The sequence below is a fragment of the Brachionichthys hirsutus genome, unplaced genomic scaffold (assembly GCF_040956055.1).
Source record: "Brachionichthys hirsutus isolate HB-005 unplaced genomic scaffold, CSIRO-AGI_Bhir_v1 contig_1246, whole genome shotgun sequence".
Taxonomy (NCBI): Eukaryota; Metazoa; Chordata; class Actinopteri; order Lophiiformes; family Brachionichthyidae; genus Brachionichthys; species Brachionichthys hirsutus.
The window spans coordinates 1,686-21,080 of NW_027180785.1; the positions used below are offsets into that span (position 1 = coordinate 1,686).

Here is a 19,395-nt window from a genome sequence, read left to right on the forward strand (position 1 = left end):
ACCCCGATCGCTTCACATTTGGGTTAAAATGACAGAAACGAAGAGTCCGTACGTTTCTCCTGTCGCCTGACGCCCTGCCTTTACCCACAATCCCCTGGGGTCAGCTCCCTCCTTTGGTACCAGGTCTACTGGCTGAGGGGCGGGGCTAGTAGGAGGTCTGTAGCGTCATGCTACAGAGGCTAACCTGAAGCCAACACGCCTCCTTCTGCTCCTCCTGCAGGAGGCGCTGCAGGCTGTAAAGATGGCTTCATACGACCAGCTGGCCCACCAGGTGGAGGCGCTCCGCAAGGAGAACTCCCACCTGAGGAGGGAGCTGGAGGACAACTCCAACCACCTGTCCAAGCTGGAGACCGAGACCTTCGGCATGAAGGTCAGTCTGGAACCAGAACCAGCACCAGAACCAGCACCAGAACCAGCACCCACACCAGTAGAACCACCAACCGCACCAGAACCAGCACCAGTAGAACCAACCACACCAGAACCAACACCAGTAGAACCACCAACCGCACCAGAACCCACACCAGTAGAACCAACCACACCAGAACCAGCACCCACACCAGTAGAACCACCAACCGCACCAGAACCAGCACCAGTAGAACCACCAGCACCAGAACCCACACCAGTAGAACCACCAACTACACCAGAACCAGCACCAGTAGAACCACCAACCACACCAGAACCAACACCAGTAGAACCAACACCAACTCTAAGACTAACAATCAAGCACATCCAACACGCACATGAGACCACACTGTCCAGGTCCACACAGTGAACTGGTCCAGGTCCACACAGTGAACTGGTCCAGGTCCACACAGTGAACTGGTCCAGGTCCACACAGTGAACTGGTCCAGGTCCACACAGTGAACTGGTCCAGGTCCACACAGTGAACTGGTCCAGGTCCACACAGTTTCTCAGGCTCTGTTCTCCTTCGCTGCAGGAGGTGCTGAAGCAGCTGCAGAGTAAACTGGAGCAGGAGGCGGGGACACTGGCCTCCTCTGGGAGGAGCCACGTGCTGCACCAACTCAAAGGTCTGTCAGGAAGCTGATTATTGATTATTCATTTGATTGTCTCTGCGGTGGACTCTCAGGAGACTTTAGAAAACGATTTCATCATTGATTAGATGATCGTCTGTCCAGGATGATGTCATAGATGATGTCATAGATGACTTAACCCTAACCTTCATCACGCGCTTGAAGCTCCGCTCCTCTTACTCCGGGGCACCAACCAATACCAAATAAGGGCATGCTATCCACGTAGCATGTAGCATGCCGCCTGAAAGGCGTTCACTGAATAATTGTGTACATAGTAGCAACACTCACCAGGGAGGGGGAAGACTGGCTCCTCCCCTTCGCTGTCGTCCTCCATGTCGTCTCTGTGCGCGTTCCGATGCGGGGGAGGGATTGGACAGACATCCGCTCGATCCCATTGGACGCTACGCACAGGTGTAACAACAGCTTCCTGTCCACAGCAAACAAAGATCTCGTTTGAAGTACTTCAGAACCCGACCCGGTTTCTGTGAGGGACGCCGACTTCAGCTGCTGAAACGATGACATCACAAGCTGCGTGTTCTCTGAATCAATAACCCGATTGACTGATTATTGATTATTGATCCTCCTCAGAGCTCCACACGGATCTAACCAACTACTATGAACTCAAACACCAACCTCACAACTTCAGACTGCTGACCCAGAGCCCGGGAGGGGCGGGGCCACCAGGTGTCAGAGGGGTGGGGCTCGATGAGTGCCCGAGCAGGACCTTGTCTCGTCTGAGCTCTGCGTCGAGCGAGGACGTCATGATGCCGCATCACTTCCTGGATGGAGCCCCGCCCCGAACGGCTGTGATCAGCGGGGCGGACGGACGTACGAGCGATCACCACGCGGAGGAGCTGTACAAGCAGAGGTCAGCTGACCCGCCCACCCTCCGGGGGATTGGTCGATCCATCGTTAGCACGTAGCCTCAAACGGCTAACGGGGTCTCCGATGCGTCGGCAGGAACCTCCTGCTGGGGGAGATGGACCGGGAGGAGAGGGAGCGCTGCTGGTACTTCAGCCAGCTGGGGGCGCTGTCGCAGAGACTGGCTCAGCTGCCGCGCATCGAAACGGTGAGAACCCGAAACCGCAGAGACGGGCGATCAATAGCTGTTAATGAGAGACGCTCCACCTCACTCCAATGTTCTGATCGGATCCGATCACAAATGAGTTCCAGGAAGTGGTAGAAAGTACTTTGATGGACGTGAACAGTAGTTTTCTGTCCCGATACTGCAGTACTGTCCTCCTGGTCTCAGTTCTCCTGGTCTCAGTTCTCCTGGTCTCAGTTCTCCTGGTCTCAGTTCTCCTGGTCTCAGTTCTCCTGGTCTCAGTTCTCCTGGTCTCAGTCCTCCTGGTCTCAGTTCTCCTGGTCTCAGTTCTCCTGGTCTCAGTTCTCCTGGTCTCAGTTCTCCTGGTCTCAGTCCTCCTGGTCTCAGTCCTCCTGGTCTCAGTTCTCCTGGTCTCAGTTCTCCTGGTCTCAGTTCTCCTGGTCTTAGTTCTCCCTGCAGATGGATCTGATCCGGCAGCAGCTGGAGTTTGAGGCGCAGCAGGTCCGGTCTGTGATGGAGGAGCGCTTCGGCACCGGTGACGAGGTGCTGCAGCGGTCGCAGGTGAGACGGAGACGCGACGGACGGGACGTCCTGTTGGCGCCGAGACGCCATCTGGAACATCTGGATCAGGCTGAACTGTGTGTTGCAGGTCCGCGTGGCCCGTCTGGAGCAGCTGGAGGAGGAGCTGCAGGAGGTCCGAGGGAGTCAGGAGAGCCAGCTCCAGGTCCGACACAAGCCCACACAGACACAGGACGGCCCGGGACCCCTCAGGCGGCCTCCGGGACCCCTCAGGCGGCCTCCGGGACCCCTCAGGCGGTCTCCGGGACCCCTCAGATCAGGGGTGTCAAACAGCACATTAGCGTTACGGTTCACATTTGGCCTTTGGAGGGGAAACGTAACGCAGTAAAAATGTAACTAAATGTAATGTAATCTAATGTAAAATAAAAGTAACTACTAATAACTATTTACTTTTTTATTTAACTCTAATTATTGTAATTACAATAAAATATTCCGTTTTAAAAAGGTTGTAGCTTAACTTGTTAGAGATAAAGCCAGACTGTAAAGTATGAACCAAAGTTTGTGATGGGAATAAATTAACATCTAATAATGTGGAAAAGTTCCATTCAAATGCAACCAATCAGGAACAAAGATAACCGATACAAAATCAAAGCAGAACCAAAAAGCCTCCATCTTGTCTCGTCATGGACATGCAGAAACCAGAAAAACAACCAGAGTGGGAAAGATAAAGAACATTCCTGAGTCAACGCCGCGGAAGACGTCACCTTCAGGATCAGCACCGGACAGCTCCACAGGTAGCCGGTTACCTGTGGAGCTGTTCCTGAAGGTCACCTTCAGGAACAGCACCGGACAGCTCCACAGGTAGCCGGTTACCTGTGGAGCTGTTCCTGAAGGTCACCTTCAGGATCAGCACCGGACAGCTCCACAGGTAACCGGCTACCTGTGGAGCTGTTCCTGAAGGTCACCTTCAGGATCAGCACCGGACAGCTCCACAGGTAACCGGCTACCTGTGGAGCTGTTCCTGAAGGTCACCTTCAGGATCAGCACCGGACAGCTCCACAGGTAACCGGCTACCTGTGGAGCTGTTCCTGAAGGTCACCTTCAGGATCAGCACCGGACAGCTCCACAGGTAGCCGGTTACCTGTGGAGCTGTCCCTAAAGTTCACCTTCCACCACCTGAACGTGGCCGTTATCCTTAAACGATGACTCTGGAACGGGATTGGTTCCTCCTCCTCCGTTGCCATGCAGAGAAAGCAGACCTTCTGTGCTGCCTCTGAGCTGAGCTGTGATTGGCTGTTGCCAGGCTGCGGGGTCGGCACAGAGCGAGTCCGTCCTCCTCGTCCTCCTCGCCTCCAGATGGGAGTCGCAGGAGTTCTGTGTTCCTGGGAAAGCGCTGATTAAGTTTAAGTCATATAAACAAATCGCCATGGTTACGATTGGTCGATTAAGAAAAGAGTCATAGCTAACAAATGAGATGTTTTCTACATGCTGAAATGGGGAGGGGCTCCGGTGACGGACGAACCGACCGACACGGATCGGTTTCCTCCCCCGCATCCACTTTGTGCCGATGCGTGCAGCTGCTCGCGTTTAATGGAGGTTTGGATCGGCGCCACGGAGAGAGCTCAGCCGCGTTTCATCCCCCATCACCATGGCAACGCCTCCGGGTGCGATGTGGCTGCAGACAAAGAGGGGCGCCGAGTGTGCGTGTGTTCAGGGAAGCGTCCCTCAGGAATGTCCTGATGGACGGTTTTATCTGATTCAATTATTTTAAGATGAGAAAAAGTCTGGTTTCAATATTTCTCTTCAAAAGATACAAAAGATGTTCAATAAAAATCAAGAATTAATTCATAATCCAGATTTGAGATCAGCCCCAACGACCAGATCAACATTCAGCCTCTCAGAAGCTTTATCGTTGATCGATTCATTTTTCATTACGTCCCAGAGAAAACTGTCGCCACCTGCTGGTGGGCGACGGTCACTGCAGGAAAACCAACCGAGTGCAGCTTAACCTGTAAACGGAATCATAACATGAAATGTACACTTTACTTTGATACACAATCACAAAGTACACATACTCATCATCTTCCTCCTCCCGTTTGTGTCTGCAGCTGTCTGGAGCTGAGAAGCCCCCTGCTGGAGAGCCGGAGAACACCACGTCATCAGCCGCGGGGGGAGCAGAAGCTCCTTCAGATGGAGGCAGCAAGGTGACGTCACTCCAGCGGAAAGGGTTCACAAGGGGTTAACGCAGCCGAACACATCCAGGCTTTCATCTCTTTAATCGTTTAAAGAAATTTAATATCGCAAAAGGTTCATGTCGGAGCCCTTTATGACAGATTTTACAAGATAGGATTTTCAAAGCCTCCTCTATAAGTAAATGGGAAAATCCAGATGTTTCTGGATCCAGACGGGAATCCGGATCGCTCTCAGAATTTAATGGATCCAAGTTAGACCAGGACCATCTCCAGTTTTATGCATCCAGATCCATCCAGCAGTTTTTCTGTAACTGCTAACAGACAAACGGCATCAGGACCAGAACCAGAACCTCCTTGGTGGAGGCAACAGCAACATGGGTCGGGAGCGGGATCCGGTCTGACGCACCACTAACCCTCTGAACCCGCCCTCAGGTGGAGATGGTGTTCTGGCTCCTCTCCATGCTCGCTAACAGAGACAAGGAGGAGATGTCCCGGACGCTGCTGGCGCTGTCCAGCTCTCAGGACAGCTGCCTCGCCATGAGAAGGTCCGGCTGCGTCCCCCTTCTCGTCCAGATCCTCCACGAAGCACCGTGCAGTAACGGTGGCGCCGGGGAGACCCCGACAATGGCGGGCTGCAGCAGGGAGGCCAAATCCCGAGCGAGCGCCGCCCTCCATAACGTGGTCTACTCGCAGCAGGACGAGGGCCAGGCCCGCCGCGAGATGAGGGTGCTGCACATGCTGGAGCAGGTCCGGACCTACTGCGACAGCGGCTGGGACTGGATGGAGAGCCACGCAGGGACCCAATCCACCGGTGAGTGACGCTCACAAGCCCCCGGTAACCATGGCAACCCCTCGTCAACACCGCCGTTGCTCTCTTCTCCAGACGCCCCTGAACCCGTGGAGCCTCAGATCTGTCAGGCCATGTGTGCCATCATGAAGCTTTCCTTTGAAGAGGAGTACAGACGAGCCATGAACGAATTAGGTCATCCGACAGCCGTCACTTTGATCCCGCCCCCAACACCGGCGCCACCCTCTGCTAATCAGTTTGTGTTTGATCCAGGCGGTCTACAGGTAGTGGCCGATCTGATCCACCTGGACCGGGACCTGTACGGTTCGCAGAATGACCCCATCAACATGGCGCTGCGCCGCTACGCAGGGATGGCGGTGACCAACCTGACCTTCGGGGACGTCGTCAATAAGGTACAGAGGAGCGTGAAGACACCGAGGTGTCCTGCTGCACCGTGTACTTTTACTGCGTTCACGTACTCACGGCTGTTTCAGGCGCGTTCGGTTTTGATGCCGACGCAGGACACAACCTGCAGTTCAGAGCCAGAACCACCTAGTGGTACCGAGTTTGGTACTGAACACGCTCCCTCGGAAGAACAACCGTAAATGCACTATAAAAATCAGTCCCCAAATATTTCAACACGGATTTCAGGAGGAATCTGTTCACTGATCCGGGATCAGCTGGCAAAACAGTTTTTAAAGCGATCGGGATCGAACACGAAGGAACCGGAGGCCCACCAGGCACCAGACCGGGTCGGACCCGGTCCACAAACATACGGCTTCAGACTGTTCTCGCTACTAATTAGCATGTTGCTAAGGGAGTTCAGATGGATTAAGTGGGTGGCTGCGGCTAACACTGGTAAAAGATGCTAAGCTAACATCATCCAAGGCTGAAAATGCCCCGTTACGCGCAACAATAGTTCTAGTGTTGGGATGCATGTTGCTAGCCACAGTGCTATGGCTTTAGCGTTAGCATTAACCTTGGTGTTATCGTTAGCATGCCTTTAGCCTGGGGCTTCTGCTTCCGTTTCGCTTCAGGCCACTCTGTGCTCGAAGAAGAACTGCCTCCAGGCTCTGGTGGCCCAGCTGGCCTCAGACAGCGAGGAGCTTCACCAGGTGGTCTCCAGCATCCTGAGGAATCTGTCCTGGAGGGCCGACATCAACAGCAAGCGAGTCCTCAGAGACATCGGCTGCGTGTCTGCACTGATGACCTGCGCCCTGCAGGCCACCAAGGTAACAGTAGCCAGACCAGCCGAGTCCCGTAACCACGGCAACGTCTATTCAATGATTCCAGGTAAAACTCCTTTTGTGCTGGCTTTCCAGGAGTCCACCTTGAAGAGTCTTTTGAGCGCTCTGTGGAATCTGTCAGCCCACAGCATCGACAACAAGGTGGCGATCTGCTCTGTGGACGGCGCTCTGGGCTTCCTGGTCAGCACCTTGACGTACCGATGCCAGACCAATTCGCTCGCCATCATTGAGAGCGGGGGAGGGATCCTTCGTAACGTGTCCAGTCTGGTCGCCACCAGAGAAGACTACAGGTAACGTAGTGGACGCATGAAAGGCCAGTTTGTTTTCCCAACAAGCCTAAATCAATTGAAAACAAGAAGCTCGAATCAGAATTTGCTTTATGCCGGTGTAGAAGCGCTGAAATGGCTTTTTCTCCCGTTTCCTTTTGAAGACAAATCCTAAGGGACCACAACTGCCTCCAAACTCTGCTGCAGCACCTGCGCTCCCACAGCCTGACCATAGTGAGTAATGCCTGTGGGACTCTGTGGAACCTTTCTGCCAGATGTTCAGAGGACCAGGAGCTGCTGTGGGACCTTGGAGCAGTAAGCATGCTGCGCAACCTGATCCATTCCAAGCACAAGATGATAGCGATGGGCAGCGCTGCGGCTTTAAGGAATCTCCTCACGAATCGGCCCCTGAAGTACAAAGACGCTGCAGTGGTTTCTCCGGGCTCCTGCATGCCTTCCCTCTACATGAGGAAACAGAAGGCTCTGGAGGCCGAGCTGGACGCTAAACAGCTAGCGGAGACATTTGACACCCTCGAGAAACAGAGCCCCAAGCACTTGACCCTCAACAAGCCGCTACGACACATCGAGAGTCTGGCAAAGGATTACGCATCAGATTCTGGTTGCTTCGACGATGACGAGGCTCCCAACGTATCAAGTAGCCTGGACACGGGGAGCTTCTCCATGCTGTCTATGTTTCTCACCAACTCTAACCTCATGCAAAACCAGCCATGCAAGAGGGACGGTGAACCAGAGAGAGATGTAGACCGGCCTCGTGCGTTGGAGAAGAGACACGAGCCTTCTGACGACGTGTCTGCTGCTGCAGAGAAGCTCGCTAAAAAGATCACCAACACTGTCGCCAAGATCGACAGGCTGGTGGAGGACATCGCCATGCACACGTCCTCGGAGGACAGCTTCAGCCTGAGCTCTGAGGACCACCTGGCAGAGTGGCCTTATGGAATACATGAAGCCCAGAAGAACTCGTGCTCCCCCTGCCGTGTCTCCGACACAAGCAGCTTGGCCCACCGAGAACGGTTGAGTCGTGCAAACGCCCTCTTACGCCTCAAAACGGCCCACACAAGCGCATCAACAGATAGCTTAAACAGCGGCAGCACCAGTGACGGCTACTGTGGCAGCAAGGACCACTTACAACCTGCTCCAAGAGCGCTGACAAAGCAACAACGACCCAACCAGCTCGACCTCAAGGTGGCTCATCAAGACTACCCGACTCCAGTAGCGTCCGTCCTCAACCAAGCGAAGCAGCAGGATATTCCCCAGAGAGATTCCGTAGAAAGCAAAGAGGTGAAAGCGTTGGACATCGGCAGCACAGACGCAGAACGGAACCAGGATCAACCGGCACAAACGCCCGTCAGTGAATCCACCAAAGTCTCCTCTGATATCAGCATGGCGTCGATTAAACCGTCTCCTTCTTATCAGCAGGTACCGCTCATTCAGGGTGTGGCCACATGCGGTGTGGCAAAGACAGCCGTCAATGTTCAGGCTGCCCAAGCAATGAGGAGACGAGCCTGGGTACCGACTGCCCCGACTGGGGGCAGCATTACGAAACGCTCTCCAATGGCAACCGCCCAAAGCCCAACCATCGGGACGATGGAGACCGTCCAGAAATACTCTGTTGAAAACACCCCGATTTGCTTCTCCCGCTGCAGTTCACTCTCCTCCCTGTCCTCTGGGGACGGACAAAGTGAGAATGAGCTTGAGAGTGACTCATCATTAGAAATAATTGAAGTAGAGGATGAAGAAGTGGTGGAGAGAGCCGAAGAGGATGGAACCCTGGAGGATCTGACCGACAGCCAGCTGCTGATGACGGACCCAAAAACCGTCCCCTGTCGGGAGACGGATCCCATTGAGATACCCTGTCCCACCAAAAGGGAGAAGGTGTTCCTCAGGGGAGTTTCACCAGCAGTGCTTGAAGATAGATCTCCCTCGAGTTCATCTGAAAACTACATCCATGAGACACCGCTGGTATTGAGTCGCTGCAGCTCAGTCAGTTCACTCGGGAGCTTTGAATCTCCCTCCATTGCCAGTTCAATCCAAAGCGATCCATGCAGTGAGATGATTGACGGAACGATCAGTCCGAGCGATCTTCCCGACAGCCCAGGCCAAACCATGCCCCCGAGTAGGAGTAAAACGCCTTGCTGCGTCGAGTCAAGCGTACCAGAAGCACAGACGACAGGAACGGCAGGCCAGTGGGAAAGCAGCCTGCGGACATTTATGGAGGTCGCAGATTCCAAGGAAAGGTTCAACCTTCCTCCTGACCTGGACAGCATGATCTACTTCACTGTGGAAAAGCCCTCGGAGAATTTCTCCTGTGCTTCGAGTTTGAGCGCTTTGCCTCTTCACGAACATTACATACAGAAAGACGTGGAACTGAAGTTGATGCCGCTACTCCAGCAAAATGACAAAAACGATCCTTTCCCGGAGGAGGACGAGCAGCGAGCCGACCACGGGGGGCGATACAGCGAGGGAAACTCCGACGACGACATAGAAATCCTGAAGGAATGCATCAACTCAGCAATGCCTTCCAAGTCCAGAAAAGTAAGACCTTCCCCGGTGACCACCATTCCTCACGTTCTCAATTCACAGAGCCGGAAACCAATACACCTCCCAGTGTACATGATCCTCCCCAACGGCAAAACGCAACTGTATCCTGGGAGGAAAATCATCATCCCACAAAAGGACTTGAAATTTGATGACTCGTCCTTCACGGATTCTACAGAGGGTACACCGGTCAACTTCTCAAGCACAACGTCCCTAAGTGATGACACAATTCAATACCCAGTTAAGGACAGGGGCGCTAAAGACTGCACAGCTAAAAGTATGAACAAACAGGAGTTTAACGATGAGGCAAAGAGGATCGAAGACTTGAGGATCTTCTCACACTTCCACCAACCCAACAGGATGAACTACCCACCTGAGGCACAAAGGACCCGGATCAGCAGGCACGTTGTTCCCACTCAGAGGGTGCTGATGCAAAGCAAAGAGGTAGCTGATAGAGTGGCAAGTCAAAGACATCGTGATCAGTCGCCTAGCCAACAACAGCGACCGCGTCAAGGCCCGCTCAGGAAGCCGGGACTGCCCGTCATCAAGCAAAACACCGAAGGTACTATGACATCACAAAAAGGAAACTCAATCTTTCAAAAAATGCCGCAGTCGTCAGATGAGAGCAACAGCTTCTACGACGGCGAAAATGACAACTCGTTGAAACAAACAATTAGAAAACAGATCAGGGAATCAAATAAGAAAACTCTCTCCCGAAGCATGACCAATATTGGCAAGATTGATAATGCCCAAGGAAAGTCCAGAGGATTCCACAGGATAAAAGAGACTCTGATAAAGGGTGAATCCATGGAACGTCACTCACTCAGCTCCTCGCTCAGTTCTCTGAGCGACGCCGAGTTTGAGGATCATAAATCCAAAGGTCAGAAAATATGGTGTAGAAACAGACACAACAGATCCCTAAACACGGTGCAAAAAGCAAAGCCTGCGGCGGCTCACGGTAGATACGAGGAGCCGAGCTCACCGAGCTCCGTCAGCATGGACTCAGAAGACGACCTTCTTCACAAATGCATCACATCTGCCATGCCCAAGCAAAGAAGGAAGCTCGCTGCCCGGAAGAAGAAAGACAAGCCCCACAAGCAGAAGGCCTCCGATGGGTGGACCGTGGATGAGGAAATGGATAGCGATGATACAGCATGGGACAAAGACTCGGACCTCAACAGCGTCGAATGGAGAGCCATACAGGAAGGAGCTAATTGTGTTGTCACGGGGCTGCAGGCCTCCAAGTCCCAAGAGCCATCCTCTGAAGAGACCGAGTCGGTCTTATCCTTCATGTCGACGTCCAGCTTTACACCCAAAGAACCGAAGTTTGCCAAAGACAAAAAGGCAAATAAACCTCTGGACTTCGCTCAGCGCAAACCAGTTCCAAACTTACCAGTGGTGTTCAGAGGCAGGACAGTGATCTACACACCAAAGAAAGAGGCCGCTCCATCGCAAAGACCCGCCCCGAGAAAGGTAGCAACCAAGATGGACGCTCCGAAGAACCCAAACCTTGCTCAGCACAGATCAAAGAGTCTTCATAGATTAGGCCACCCCCAGGATGTTGAGCTTTCTTTGCCAAAGAGGAGCTCCACTCCACCGCCCAGGTTACCAAAAGGTTCGTCCTCTGGATCGTCACAATCATCGACACCATCCAAGCAGTCACAGAACATACCGTCCCCAACTCAGACAAACAAAACTCTCCAGAAAAAGAATGCGTCACCAAACAGCAGCCCGCCAGCAAGCAGTGCCCGAGAACGGAAAGGCCGCTCGCCCGCCGTGAACCACAATGAAAAAACTCCACCGCCTAAAACTCAGAAGTCACCTGTCAGAATCCCTTTTATGCAAAATTCAGCCAGGCCCAGACCTCTGTCCCCCTTGGTGACAAACCAGACAGCCAGCAGACAAAACGGTCACAACAATGGGGAGAAGGTTCCGCCAGCGACTCGATCTGAGCTCGTCAGGTTGACCTCAGCCCTTTCACACGGCAGCGAGTCCGACCGCAGCGGCTTCATGCGGCAGCTGACTTTCATCAAGGAACCGAAGACCATGTTGAGACGTGACGGCTCTGCACGCAGCCTGAACAGGTCCCAGAATGCATCGCCCCGTAGGACACTTCCTGGAGCTTCAGCGGTCTTCCTGTGCTCATCGCGCTGCCAGGAACTCAAGGCAGCCGTGCAAACTCAGAAAAGGGTGCAAGGTGCAGTCCAAGAGCAGCGAGTAAAACGGCCAAATGATGGTGTTGAGAAAGAAACGTGCTCCTTCTCGAGGGCCACGTCCAGTGAAAGGAAGCAGCCTCCGAGACGTGCAGGCAGGCGAACTAGCTCTGAAAGCCCCTGCAGGGGGGCTCAGCGAAGCGGCCCAGGTAGAGTGTCTGGAGCCAAGCAGCAACAAGGTAAAGACGCCTTTAAACGTCACGCCTCATCGCCAAGCATAAACATACTGAGCCGCGTTACCAGCCGCTCCTCCCTCCGCTCTTCATCATCTGATTCAAGCGGAAGAGCAAAGAGCGAGGACGGCGCCAAGAAAAAAGTGCAGAGGTCTTGGAGAAGGATCAGGGATGAAGAAGTACCTCAGATCTTAAAAATTACTCTGCCAGCCAACGCGTTACCTCTGGTACCTTGTCCTGACGGGGAAAAGCCAAAGCCGGGAAAACTGCCAACCATCCTACTCGCATCTCGCAAGACCAGCGATGCCACGGTCCAGACGGAGGACTTTCCAAACACAACCAACACGAGCACCGTCGAAACGGCTCCAGCGAACTCGGGGGAAATGGCCCGGCTTGCGTTACTCAGAAAGATCGGTCCCTCCGCTGGGAGTAACTTCCAGGATGGAGATCCAGAAGGTTCTCTGAGGAGCCACACCAATGTATTTACGGGCAAACCGGAAAGCCACGCGAGTGGAGCAGTCCATTTCCGTCAAGGCCCGCCCGGCAAGGCCGCCAGAATCACTCCATTTAACTACACCCCAAGCCCCATGGCCCCCTGCCGAGCAGACGCACCGAGCCAAGCAGCCGCCGCCGCCGAGAAGTCGGGAGCGGCCGATGACTCATAGGGCGAGTCGTGGACTACGTGGACGACTCTACGGCGTTCCAGAACGAAGCTCGGCACTCAGGCGGACCGGCTCGCTTTGAGCGGGTCCCTTAAACCTCGGGTAGTGACCCTTTACGTTCTCCCTGAACAATTGATCACGGCATCGAGAAAGGTTGACGTGCTTCACAGAAGAAGCTCAAAGACGAAATGGAAGAGCTTCTTTTTGTACTTTTTTTTGTATTTGTAAAGACACAAGAGACACTGAAGTCCAACACGTGGATCCCGATTTGTCCCGAGACACAACTCGGTGAAGAACGATCATATGCAAACGTCAGTCGGACTTTTTCCTGAGAAGGTGGAAGACTTCCAGAACATAACGTCTGTCTGTCGGGACATCGGGCCTTTGACCCAGATCATTGGTTCCGAAGCCCTGTGGAGTGTCGGGGAACACGGCGTTCTTCCAAAGCTTCAGGTGTCTGGCCTGATGTCTGATTCTGTCCTTTAGGACCGTTGTCTCCAACCTTTATCCTGATCTAACCGCCGCACCTTCTATTATACACCTGTAATAACTATTAAAGGATCATCTCCTCACCATTACACATTGTTGAATAATCATGTTCAGTATGTACCTTTGTTAAATACTGCGGGATTGCTCAGTATAAGTACTGTCGTAGTTTTTGTAGTTTCTGACCCTATTTGGGTGCTGATTTGATTGGCTCCCCTCGTCACCCGCCCTCACATAAACACTTCATATGAATCCATCTATAGATCAATCACTTCCAGTATTGATCAGTGGCATATTTAATCTGTGCAGATGAACCGGTCCAGACCGGTCTTCTCAGATGTCATGCACGTCTGATTGATGTCGAATATTAAACGATTTATTGATGAATCATTGTTGCTGGGACACAGCCATGTTAGCTAGCATTAGCATCGGCAGATTCCGGCTGAGAGGTCAGAGGTCAACTGAAACATCACCAGCCTGGCTCGCGGGCGCGGCGGCTTCAGCTGAGCCGGGCCGTCTGACACGAAGAAGAGGTGGGTCTACAGAGGGAGGAAGTCACAGAGCTTGACCTTTGACCTCTGCTACATCGTTCTTCAGCTGCTCCCCCGCAGCTCGCAGCTCCTCCCTCTGTCGGAGCAGCCGCCCCCGCGCCTCCTGCAGCTGCTCGTTCAGCTCCAGGTACTGACGGCACTGCTGGAACCTCAGCTCCACGTCACGGTCTGACGGCCGGGCCCGATCTGAGGAGGGAGACCAGTCCGTACAGGACCGGAGAACCGGTCAGTAAACGACAGGAGAACCGGTCAGTAAACGACAGGAGAACCGGTCAGTAAACGACAGCAGAACCGATCAGTAAACGACAGCAGAACCGGTCAGTAAACGACAGGAGAACCGATCAGTAAACGACAGCAGAACCGGTCAGTAAACGACAGGAGAACCGGTCAGTAAACGACAGCAGAACCGGTCCCTAAACTACAGGAGAACCGGTCAGTAAACTACAGCAGAACCGGTCCCTAAACTACAGCAGAACCGGTCAGTAAACGACAGCAGAACCGGTCAGTAAACGACAGCAGAACCGGTCAGTAAACGACAGGAGAACCGGTCAGTAAACGACAGGAGAACCGGTCAGTAAACGACAGGAGAACCGGTCAGTAAACGACAGCAGAACCGGTCAGTAAACGACAGCAGAACCGATCAGTAAACGACAGGAGAACCGGTCAGTAAACGACAGAACCGATCAGTAAACGACAGGAGAACCGGTCAGCAAACGACAGGAGAACCGGTCAGCAAACGACAGGAGAACCGGTCAGCAAACGACAGGAGAACCGGTCAGCAAACGACAGGAGAACCGGTCAGCAAACGACAGGAGAACCGGTCAGCAAACGACAGGAGAACCGGTCAGCAAACGACAGGAGAACCGGTCAGCAAACGACAGGAGAACCGGTCAGCAAACGACAGGAGAACCGATCAGTAAACGACAGGAGAACCGGTCAGTAAACGACAGGAGAACCGGTCAGTAAACGACAGGAGAACCGATCAGTAAACGACAGCAGAACCGGTCAGTAAACGACAGGAGAACCGGTCAGTAAACTACAGCAGAACCGGTCCCTAAACTACAGCAGAACCGGTCAGTAAACGACAGGAGAACCGGTCAGTAAACTACAGCAGAACCGGTCCCTAAACTACAGCAGAACCGGTCAGTAAACGACAGCAGAACCGGTCAGTAAACGACAGCAGAACCGGTCAGTAAACGAAAGCAGAACCGGTCAGTAAACGACAGGAGAACCGGTCAGTAAACGACAGGAGAACCGATCAGTAAACGACAGGAGAACCGGTCAGTAAACGACAGGAGAACCGGTCAGTAAACGACAGGAGAACCGGTCAGTAAACGACAGGAGAACCGATCAGTAAACGACAGCAGAACCGGTCAGTAAACGACAGGAGAACCGGTCAGTAAACTACAGCAGAACCGGTCCCTAAACTACAGCAGAACCGGTCAGTAAACGACAGCAGAACCGGTCAGTAAACGACAGCAGAACCGGTCAGTAAACGAAAGCAGAACCGGTCAGTAAACGACAGGAGAACCGGTCAGTAAACGACAGGAGAACCGATCAGTAAACGACAGGAGAACCGGTCAGTAAACTACAGGAGAACCGGTCAGTAAACGACAGGAGAACCGGTCAGTAAACTACAGGAGAACCGGTCAGTAAACTACAGCAGAACCGGTCAGTAAACGACAGGAGAACCGGTCAGTAAACTACAGGAGAACCGGTCAGTAAACTACAGCAGAACCGGTCCCTAAACTACAGCAGAACCGGTCCCTAAACTACAGCAGAACCGGTCAGTAAACGACAGCAGAACCGGTCAGTAAACGACAGCAGAACCGGTCAGTAAACGACAGCAGAACCGGTCAGTAAACGACAGGAGAACCGGTCAGTAAACTACAGGAGAACCGGTCAGCAAACGACAGGAGAACCGGTCAGTAAACGAAAGCAGAACCGGTCAGTAAACGACAGGAGAACCGGTCAGTAAACGACAGGAGAACCGGTCAGTAAACTACAGGAGAACCGGTCAGTAAACGACAGGAGAACCGGTCAGTAAACGACAGGAGAACCGGTCAGCAAACGACAGGAGAACCGGTCAGTAAACGACAGCAGAACCGGTCAGTAAACGACAGGAGAACCGGTCAGTAAACGACAGGAGAACCAGTCAGTAAACGACAGGAGAACCGGTCAGCAAACGACAGGAGAACCGGTCAGTAAACGAAAGCAGAACCGGTCAGTAAACGACAGGAGAACCGGTCAGTAAACGACAGGAGAACCGGTCAGTAAACGACAGGAGAACCGGTCAGTAAACGACAGGAGAACCGGTCAGTAAACGAAAGCAGAACCGGTCAGTAAACGACAGGAGAACCGGTCAGTAAACGACAGGAGAACCGGTCAGTAAACGACAGCAGAACCGATCAGTAAACGACAGCAGAACCGGTCAGTAAACGACAGCAGAACCGGTCAGTAAACGACAGCAGAACCGGTCAGTAAACGACAGGAGAACCGGTCCCTAAACTACAGCAGAACCGGTCAGTAAACGACAGGAGAACCAGTCAGTAAACGACAGCAGAACCGGTCAGTAAACGACAGCAGAACCGATCAGTAAACTACAGGAGAACCGGTCAGTAAACGACAGGAGAACCGGCCAGTAAACGACAGCAGAACCGGTCAGTAAACGACAGGAGAACCGGTCAGTAAACGACAGGAGAACCGGCCAGTAAACGACAGCAGAACCGGTCAGTAAACGACAGCAGAACCGGTCAGCAAACGACAGCAGAACCGGTCAGTAAACGACAGGAGAACCGATCAGTAAATGACAGGAGAACCAGTCAGTAAACGACAGGAGAACCAGTCAGTAAACGACAGCAGAACCGGTCCCTAAACTACAGCAGAACCGGTCCCTGAACTCAAAGGACATTTCTCCCTTCTCGTTTGTTCCTGGGTCCGCTGGGTGTGGAACGATACCGGCAAGGTTCTGTTGTGTTCTCGAAGGTAGAACCTTTGCTCTGGATCTCTTCTGGGCCATGTGGACTCACCTTGTCCAGTCTGCTCCGGTTCCGGGACGCTGAAGACCGGGTCGTCGGGAGCGGCCCTGTTGATGTCCTCCAGGATCTGGTCCACGCTGGGGGGGTCGGGGCGGCTGGGGAGAACCGCCCTCTTCTTATGTTTGGATCCGACGTTCATGCTGCCGGATCCAGCTTCACCTCCACCTGAGGAGCTACAGATTCATGATCAATGATCAATATAAAGTGGCTCCTCCCCCACGAATCAATGAAACACGCCCAGCACGTAAAGAATGATAATCAACCACTGACGAATCTCAAGCTGCGCGTCACGCAATTTAGACTCGTTTCTTCTGACGTCATCCAGCCCAGACGACAGGGGAAGCTAATGCTAACTAGCTAACTAGCTGCTTAAATCGGTCTGGAAGTGGATATTCGTTGTATTCCGGTGATTTATTCGATAGCCGGATTCAACAGGAATACCGGGTCGTTCACGAGCCGCACGTTCTACCGGAATAACGCGTTCCGGTTCGAAACCGGACGCGTTTAGAGTTTAACTGGCCAAATCTCAAACGGAGTTCGGCGGACGGGACCCGGCTGCTGGTCGGTCTTACCAGTTCAGTCTCACAGTAACGAGTCTCACAGGTAATCAGATTACTCCCGTAACGCACAATAACGACACTAGCGAAAGGCAGCTGAACAAAAACTTCCACAAACGCTGCACGTCAAGGGTTCCTACGTCATTACGCCAGAGCGGACGCGTAGAGGCCACGCCTTCACGACACGTCATCCTTTACATGTCAGCGTGTCTGGTCAGGGATGACGTTGGATGAGGATCATGACGTCAGAACAGCATCAGAGCAGACATTGTTTATTTCTTATCACAATGGAAATGATCAAGAGATGTCAAAAACACGTTTATGTTTTCAAACATACAAATAACGACATGGAGGGAGTCTATGGTCAGTAGCTCCTTCTCACCTCCTGGGGGTGCTAGAGGTCTGCAGGAGGAGAACCGTGGAACCTAACTGGTTTTAGTTCCTGACCCGTTTCAGGTGTTTCTGATCTTAAACAACAAGATATTTGGGGGTCAGCATCCAGCATCCCAGTCACTGGACCAAACTGTCAGGCCCGTTCAGTCTCCGGTCCTGCTCCTCCTCTTCTGGACTCGGGGTTCTGCCGACACCAGACCAGAGTTACCGGATCTTAACCCAGGAAAGGCTGGAACAGAACAGAGGAAGTTAGACCCAGCTCTGAATACAGGACCCAACCTTTGGCTTAGCTTAGCTTAGCATAAACCAGGTGTATTGCGTACAGGCGGTTCTTCGCTTGGCTGTGATGGAATCGCTTCAGACGGTGATTTTTCTGTCGACGAACTCGGTAAACTTTTAGGTTCCAGCTGAGCGACCGGCGGTCCTGGAGTCACCAACGCTTTGTTCTTCATCAGAGCGGTCAGGACTGGAGAGAGGGAAGGAAGGAATAGTCACTCAAAGTGGGCCAGATCCAGGTGGGTGCCCGTCAGGTGCCTGTCAGGTGCCCGTAATGAACCGGCCTCTACCTTCTCTGGTGAGGTTCTCAGCCGCGTTCATGACCTTCCCGCCGAGGTTGTTCACCATGTTGTCCACCGTGGCCTCGTGGCGGAGGAAGACGGGCCGGACCACTTTGTCGTAGATGACCTGGGAGCCGTTCCAGGATATGGGAGCCATGCACCACAACAGGAAGAGACACTGGAACCACAGAGGACACAGTCATGCTGGGTCCAGACTTCCTGGATACGGATTCATTGTTAGCTTAGCATCATCCTGCTGCTGCTATGTGCTAACTCCAGCACCTCATCACAGGTTCACCAGCTCATTGCTACATCATCCTCATTTAGCTACGCTCGAGTGTGTCTCACCTTAAAAGCGTAGTAGAAGGGAAACCAGTAGAGGAAGATATCGGAGAAGAACTCCCCCAGGCTGAAGACCCCGTACACCACCCAGTAGGTCAGCCATTTGGTGTCGTCTTCCTTGCTGGGACTCTCAATGGCTTTTATTCTGCCGAGAGACCAAAGGACCCGTTAGCTCCGACAAAGACCGGGACCTGGACCCGACAAAGAACTCTGGTGCTGTTCGCTTTGCACCGAGACGACCTTTAACCAGAAACCATGACCAGGACACGCCCACATAGGAGATCCTCTCAGAGCAGGCCTGGACTCCAGCCGTCTCTTGAAACACCTGCACCGTCGACGGTGGATTCACCTGGAGATCCTCAATCTCAGGAGACCCCGCCCACTTTACTCACGAGTAAAAGGCTGGGTAGACGAAACCAATCAGGTTGCAGATGAGGGAGGCACCATATCCATAAACCAGGTAGAGTCCCGTCAGCGAGACGGCACCTGGGTGACACACACACGACAGCACCGATTGCTAGCGGCTGATTGGCTGACGGGCGGGGCAGGAAGCTCCAATCATACCAACGGAACAACAACAGAGCCCATCCAGGAGCTCCGTGTCCGACATACCCAGAGCCAGGATCTTCTTCCTGACCCCCGTTCTGTCCTCCACCTTCCCCAGGAAGTCCGTCACCATGTTCTTCTCATTCAGAAACTTGTCTGCTCGTCCTCTGAGGGACGCCAGCATGTCCAGCAGACCCATGGTCCTCAAACAAGGGGGTCAGAGGAAGACCAGCA

The 19,395-nt window shown here is 53.2% G+C and overlaps 3 protein-coding genes across 3 annotated transcripts; 1 reads left to right on the forward strand and 2 right to left on the reverse strand.

Moving 5' to 3' along the window:
- The first annotated feature begins 241 nt into the window (after nt 1–241).
- LOC137916704 (adenomatous polyposis coli protein 2-like) lies at nt 242–12,694 on the forward strand. The gene is made up of 13 exons (XM_068759673.1): nt 242–370; nt 938–1,028; nt 1,620–1,899; nt 1,992–2,100; nt 2,524–2,637; nt 2,726–2,800; nt 4,704–4,799; nt 5,220–5,598; nt 5,671–5,769; nt 5,848–5,987; nt 6,612–6,806; nt 6,897–7,111; nt 7,252–12,694. Exons 1-13 carry the CDS (start codon nt 242–244, stop codon nt 12,692–12,694), a joined length of 7,365 nt encoding a protein of 2,454 aa, XP_068615774.1.
- An 844-nt stretch (nt 12,695–13,538) lies between these two features.
- Nucleotides 13,539–17,454, reverse strand: LOC137916702 (UPF0449 protein C19orf25 homolog). The gene is made up of 3 exons (XM_068759671.1): nt 17,339–17,454; nt 16,758–16,939; nt 13,539–13,914 (listed from the first exon to the last, which is right to left on the reverse strand). The coding sequence occupies exons 2-3, from the start codon at nt 16,903–16,905 to the stop codon at nt 13,733–13,735; spliced, it is 330 nt and encodes a 109-aa protein (XP_068615772.1). The 5' UTR covers nt 16,906–16,939; nt 17,339–17,454; the 3' UTR covers nt 13,539–13,732.
- A 476-nt stretch (nt 17,455–17,930) lies between these two features.
- LOC137916705 (receptor expression-enhancing protein 6-like) lies at nt 17,931–19,360 on the reverse strand. The gene is made up of 6 exons (XM_068759674.1): nt 19,228–19,360; nt 19,008–19,101; nt 18,622–18,760; nt 18,283–18,451; nt 18,040–18,182; nt 17,931–17,945 (listed from the first exon to the last, which is right to left on the reverse strand). The coding sequence occupies exons 1-6, from the start codon at nt 19,358–19,360 to the stop codon at nt 17,931–17,933; spliced, it is 693 nt and encodes a 230-aa protein (XP_068615775.1).
- Between the last annotated feature and the right edge of the window lie 35 nt (nt 19,361–19,395).

Bases quoted from the DNA above. Each gene is read 5' to 3' on its own strand.
- LOC137916704 (XM_068759673.1), top strand. From the start codon at position 242: ATGGCTTCATACGACCAGCTGGCCCACCAGGTGGAGGCGCTCCGCAAG. The intron at 2,638-2,725 runs GTGAGACGGAGA...TGTGTGTTGCAG, and splicing joins AGGTGCTGCAGCGGTCGCAG to GTCCGCGTGGCCCGTCTGGA. The intron at 5,599-5,670 runs GTGAGTGACGCT...TCTCTTCTCCAG, and splicing joins CGCAGGGACCCAATCCACCG to ACGCCCCTGAACCCGTGGAG.
- LOC137916702 (XM_068759671.1), bottom strand. From the start codon at position 16,905: ATGAACGTCGGATCCAAACATAAGAAGAGGGCGGTTCTCCCCAGCCGC. The intron at 13,915-16,757 runs GTGAGTCCACAT...CTCCCTCCTCAG, and splicing joins ACCGGAGCAGACTGGACAAG to ATCGGGCCCGGCCGTCAGAC.
- LOC137916705 (XM_068759674.1), bottom strand. From the start codon at position 19,360: ATGGGTCTGCTGGACATGCTGGCGTCCCTCAGAGGACGAGCAGACAAG. The intron at 19,102-19,227 runs GTATGTCGGACA...TGTGTCACCCAG, and splicing joins GAAGAAGATCCTGGCTCTGG to GTGCCGTCTCGCTGACGGGA. The intron at 18,183-18,282 runs GTAGAGGCCGGT...CCCTCTCTCCAG, and splicing joins TGAGAACCTCACCAGAGAAG to TCCTGACCGCTCTGATGAAG.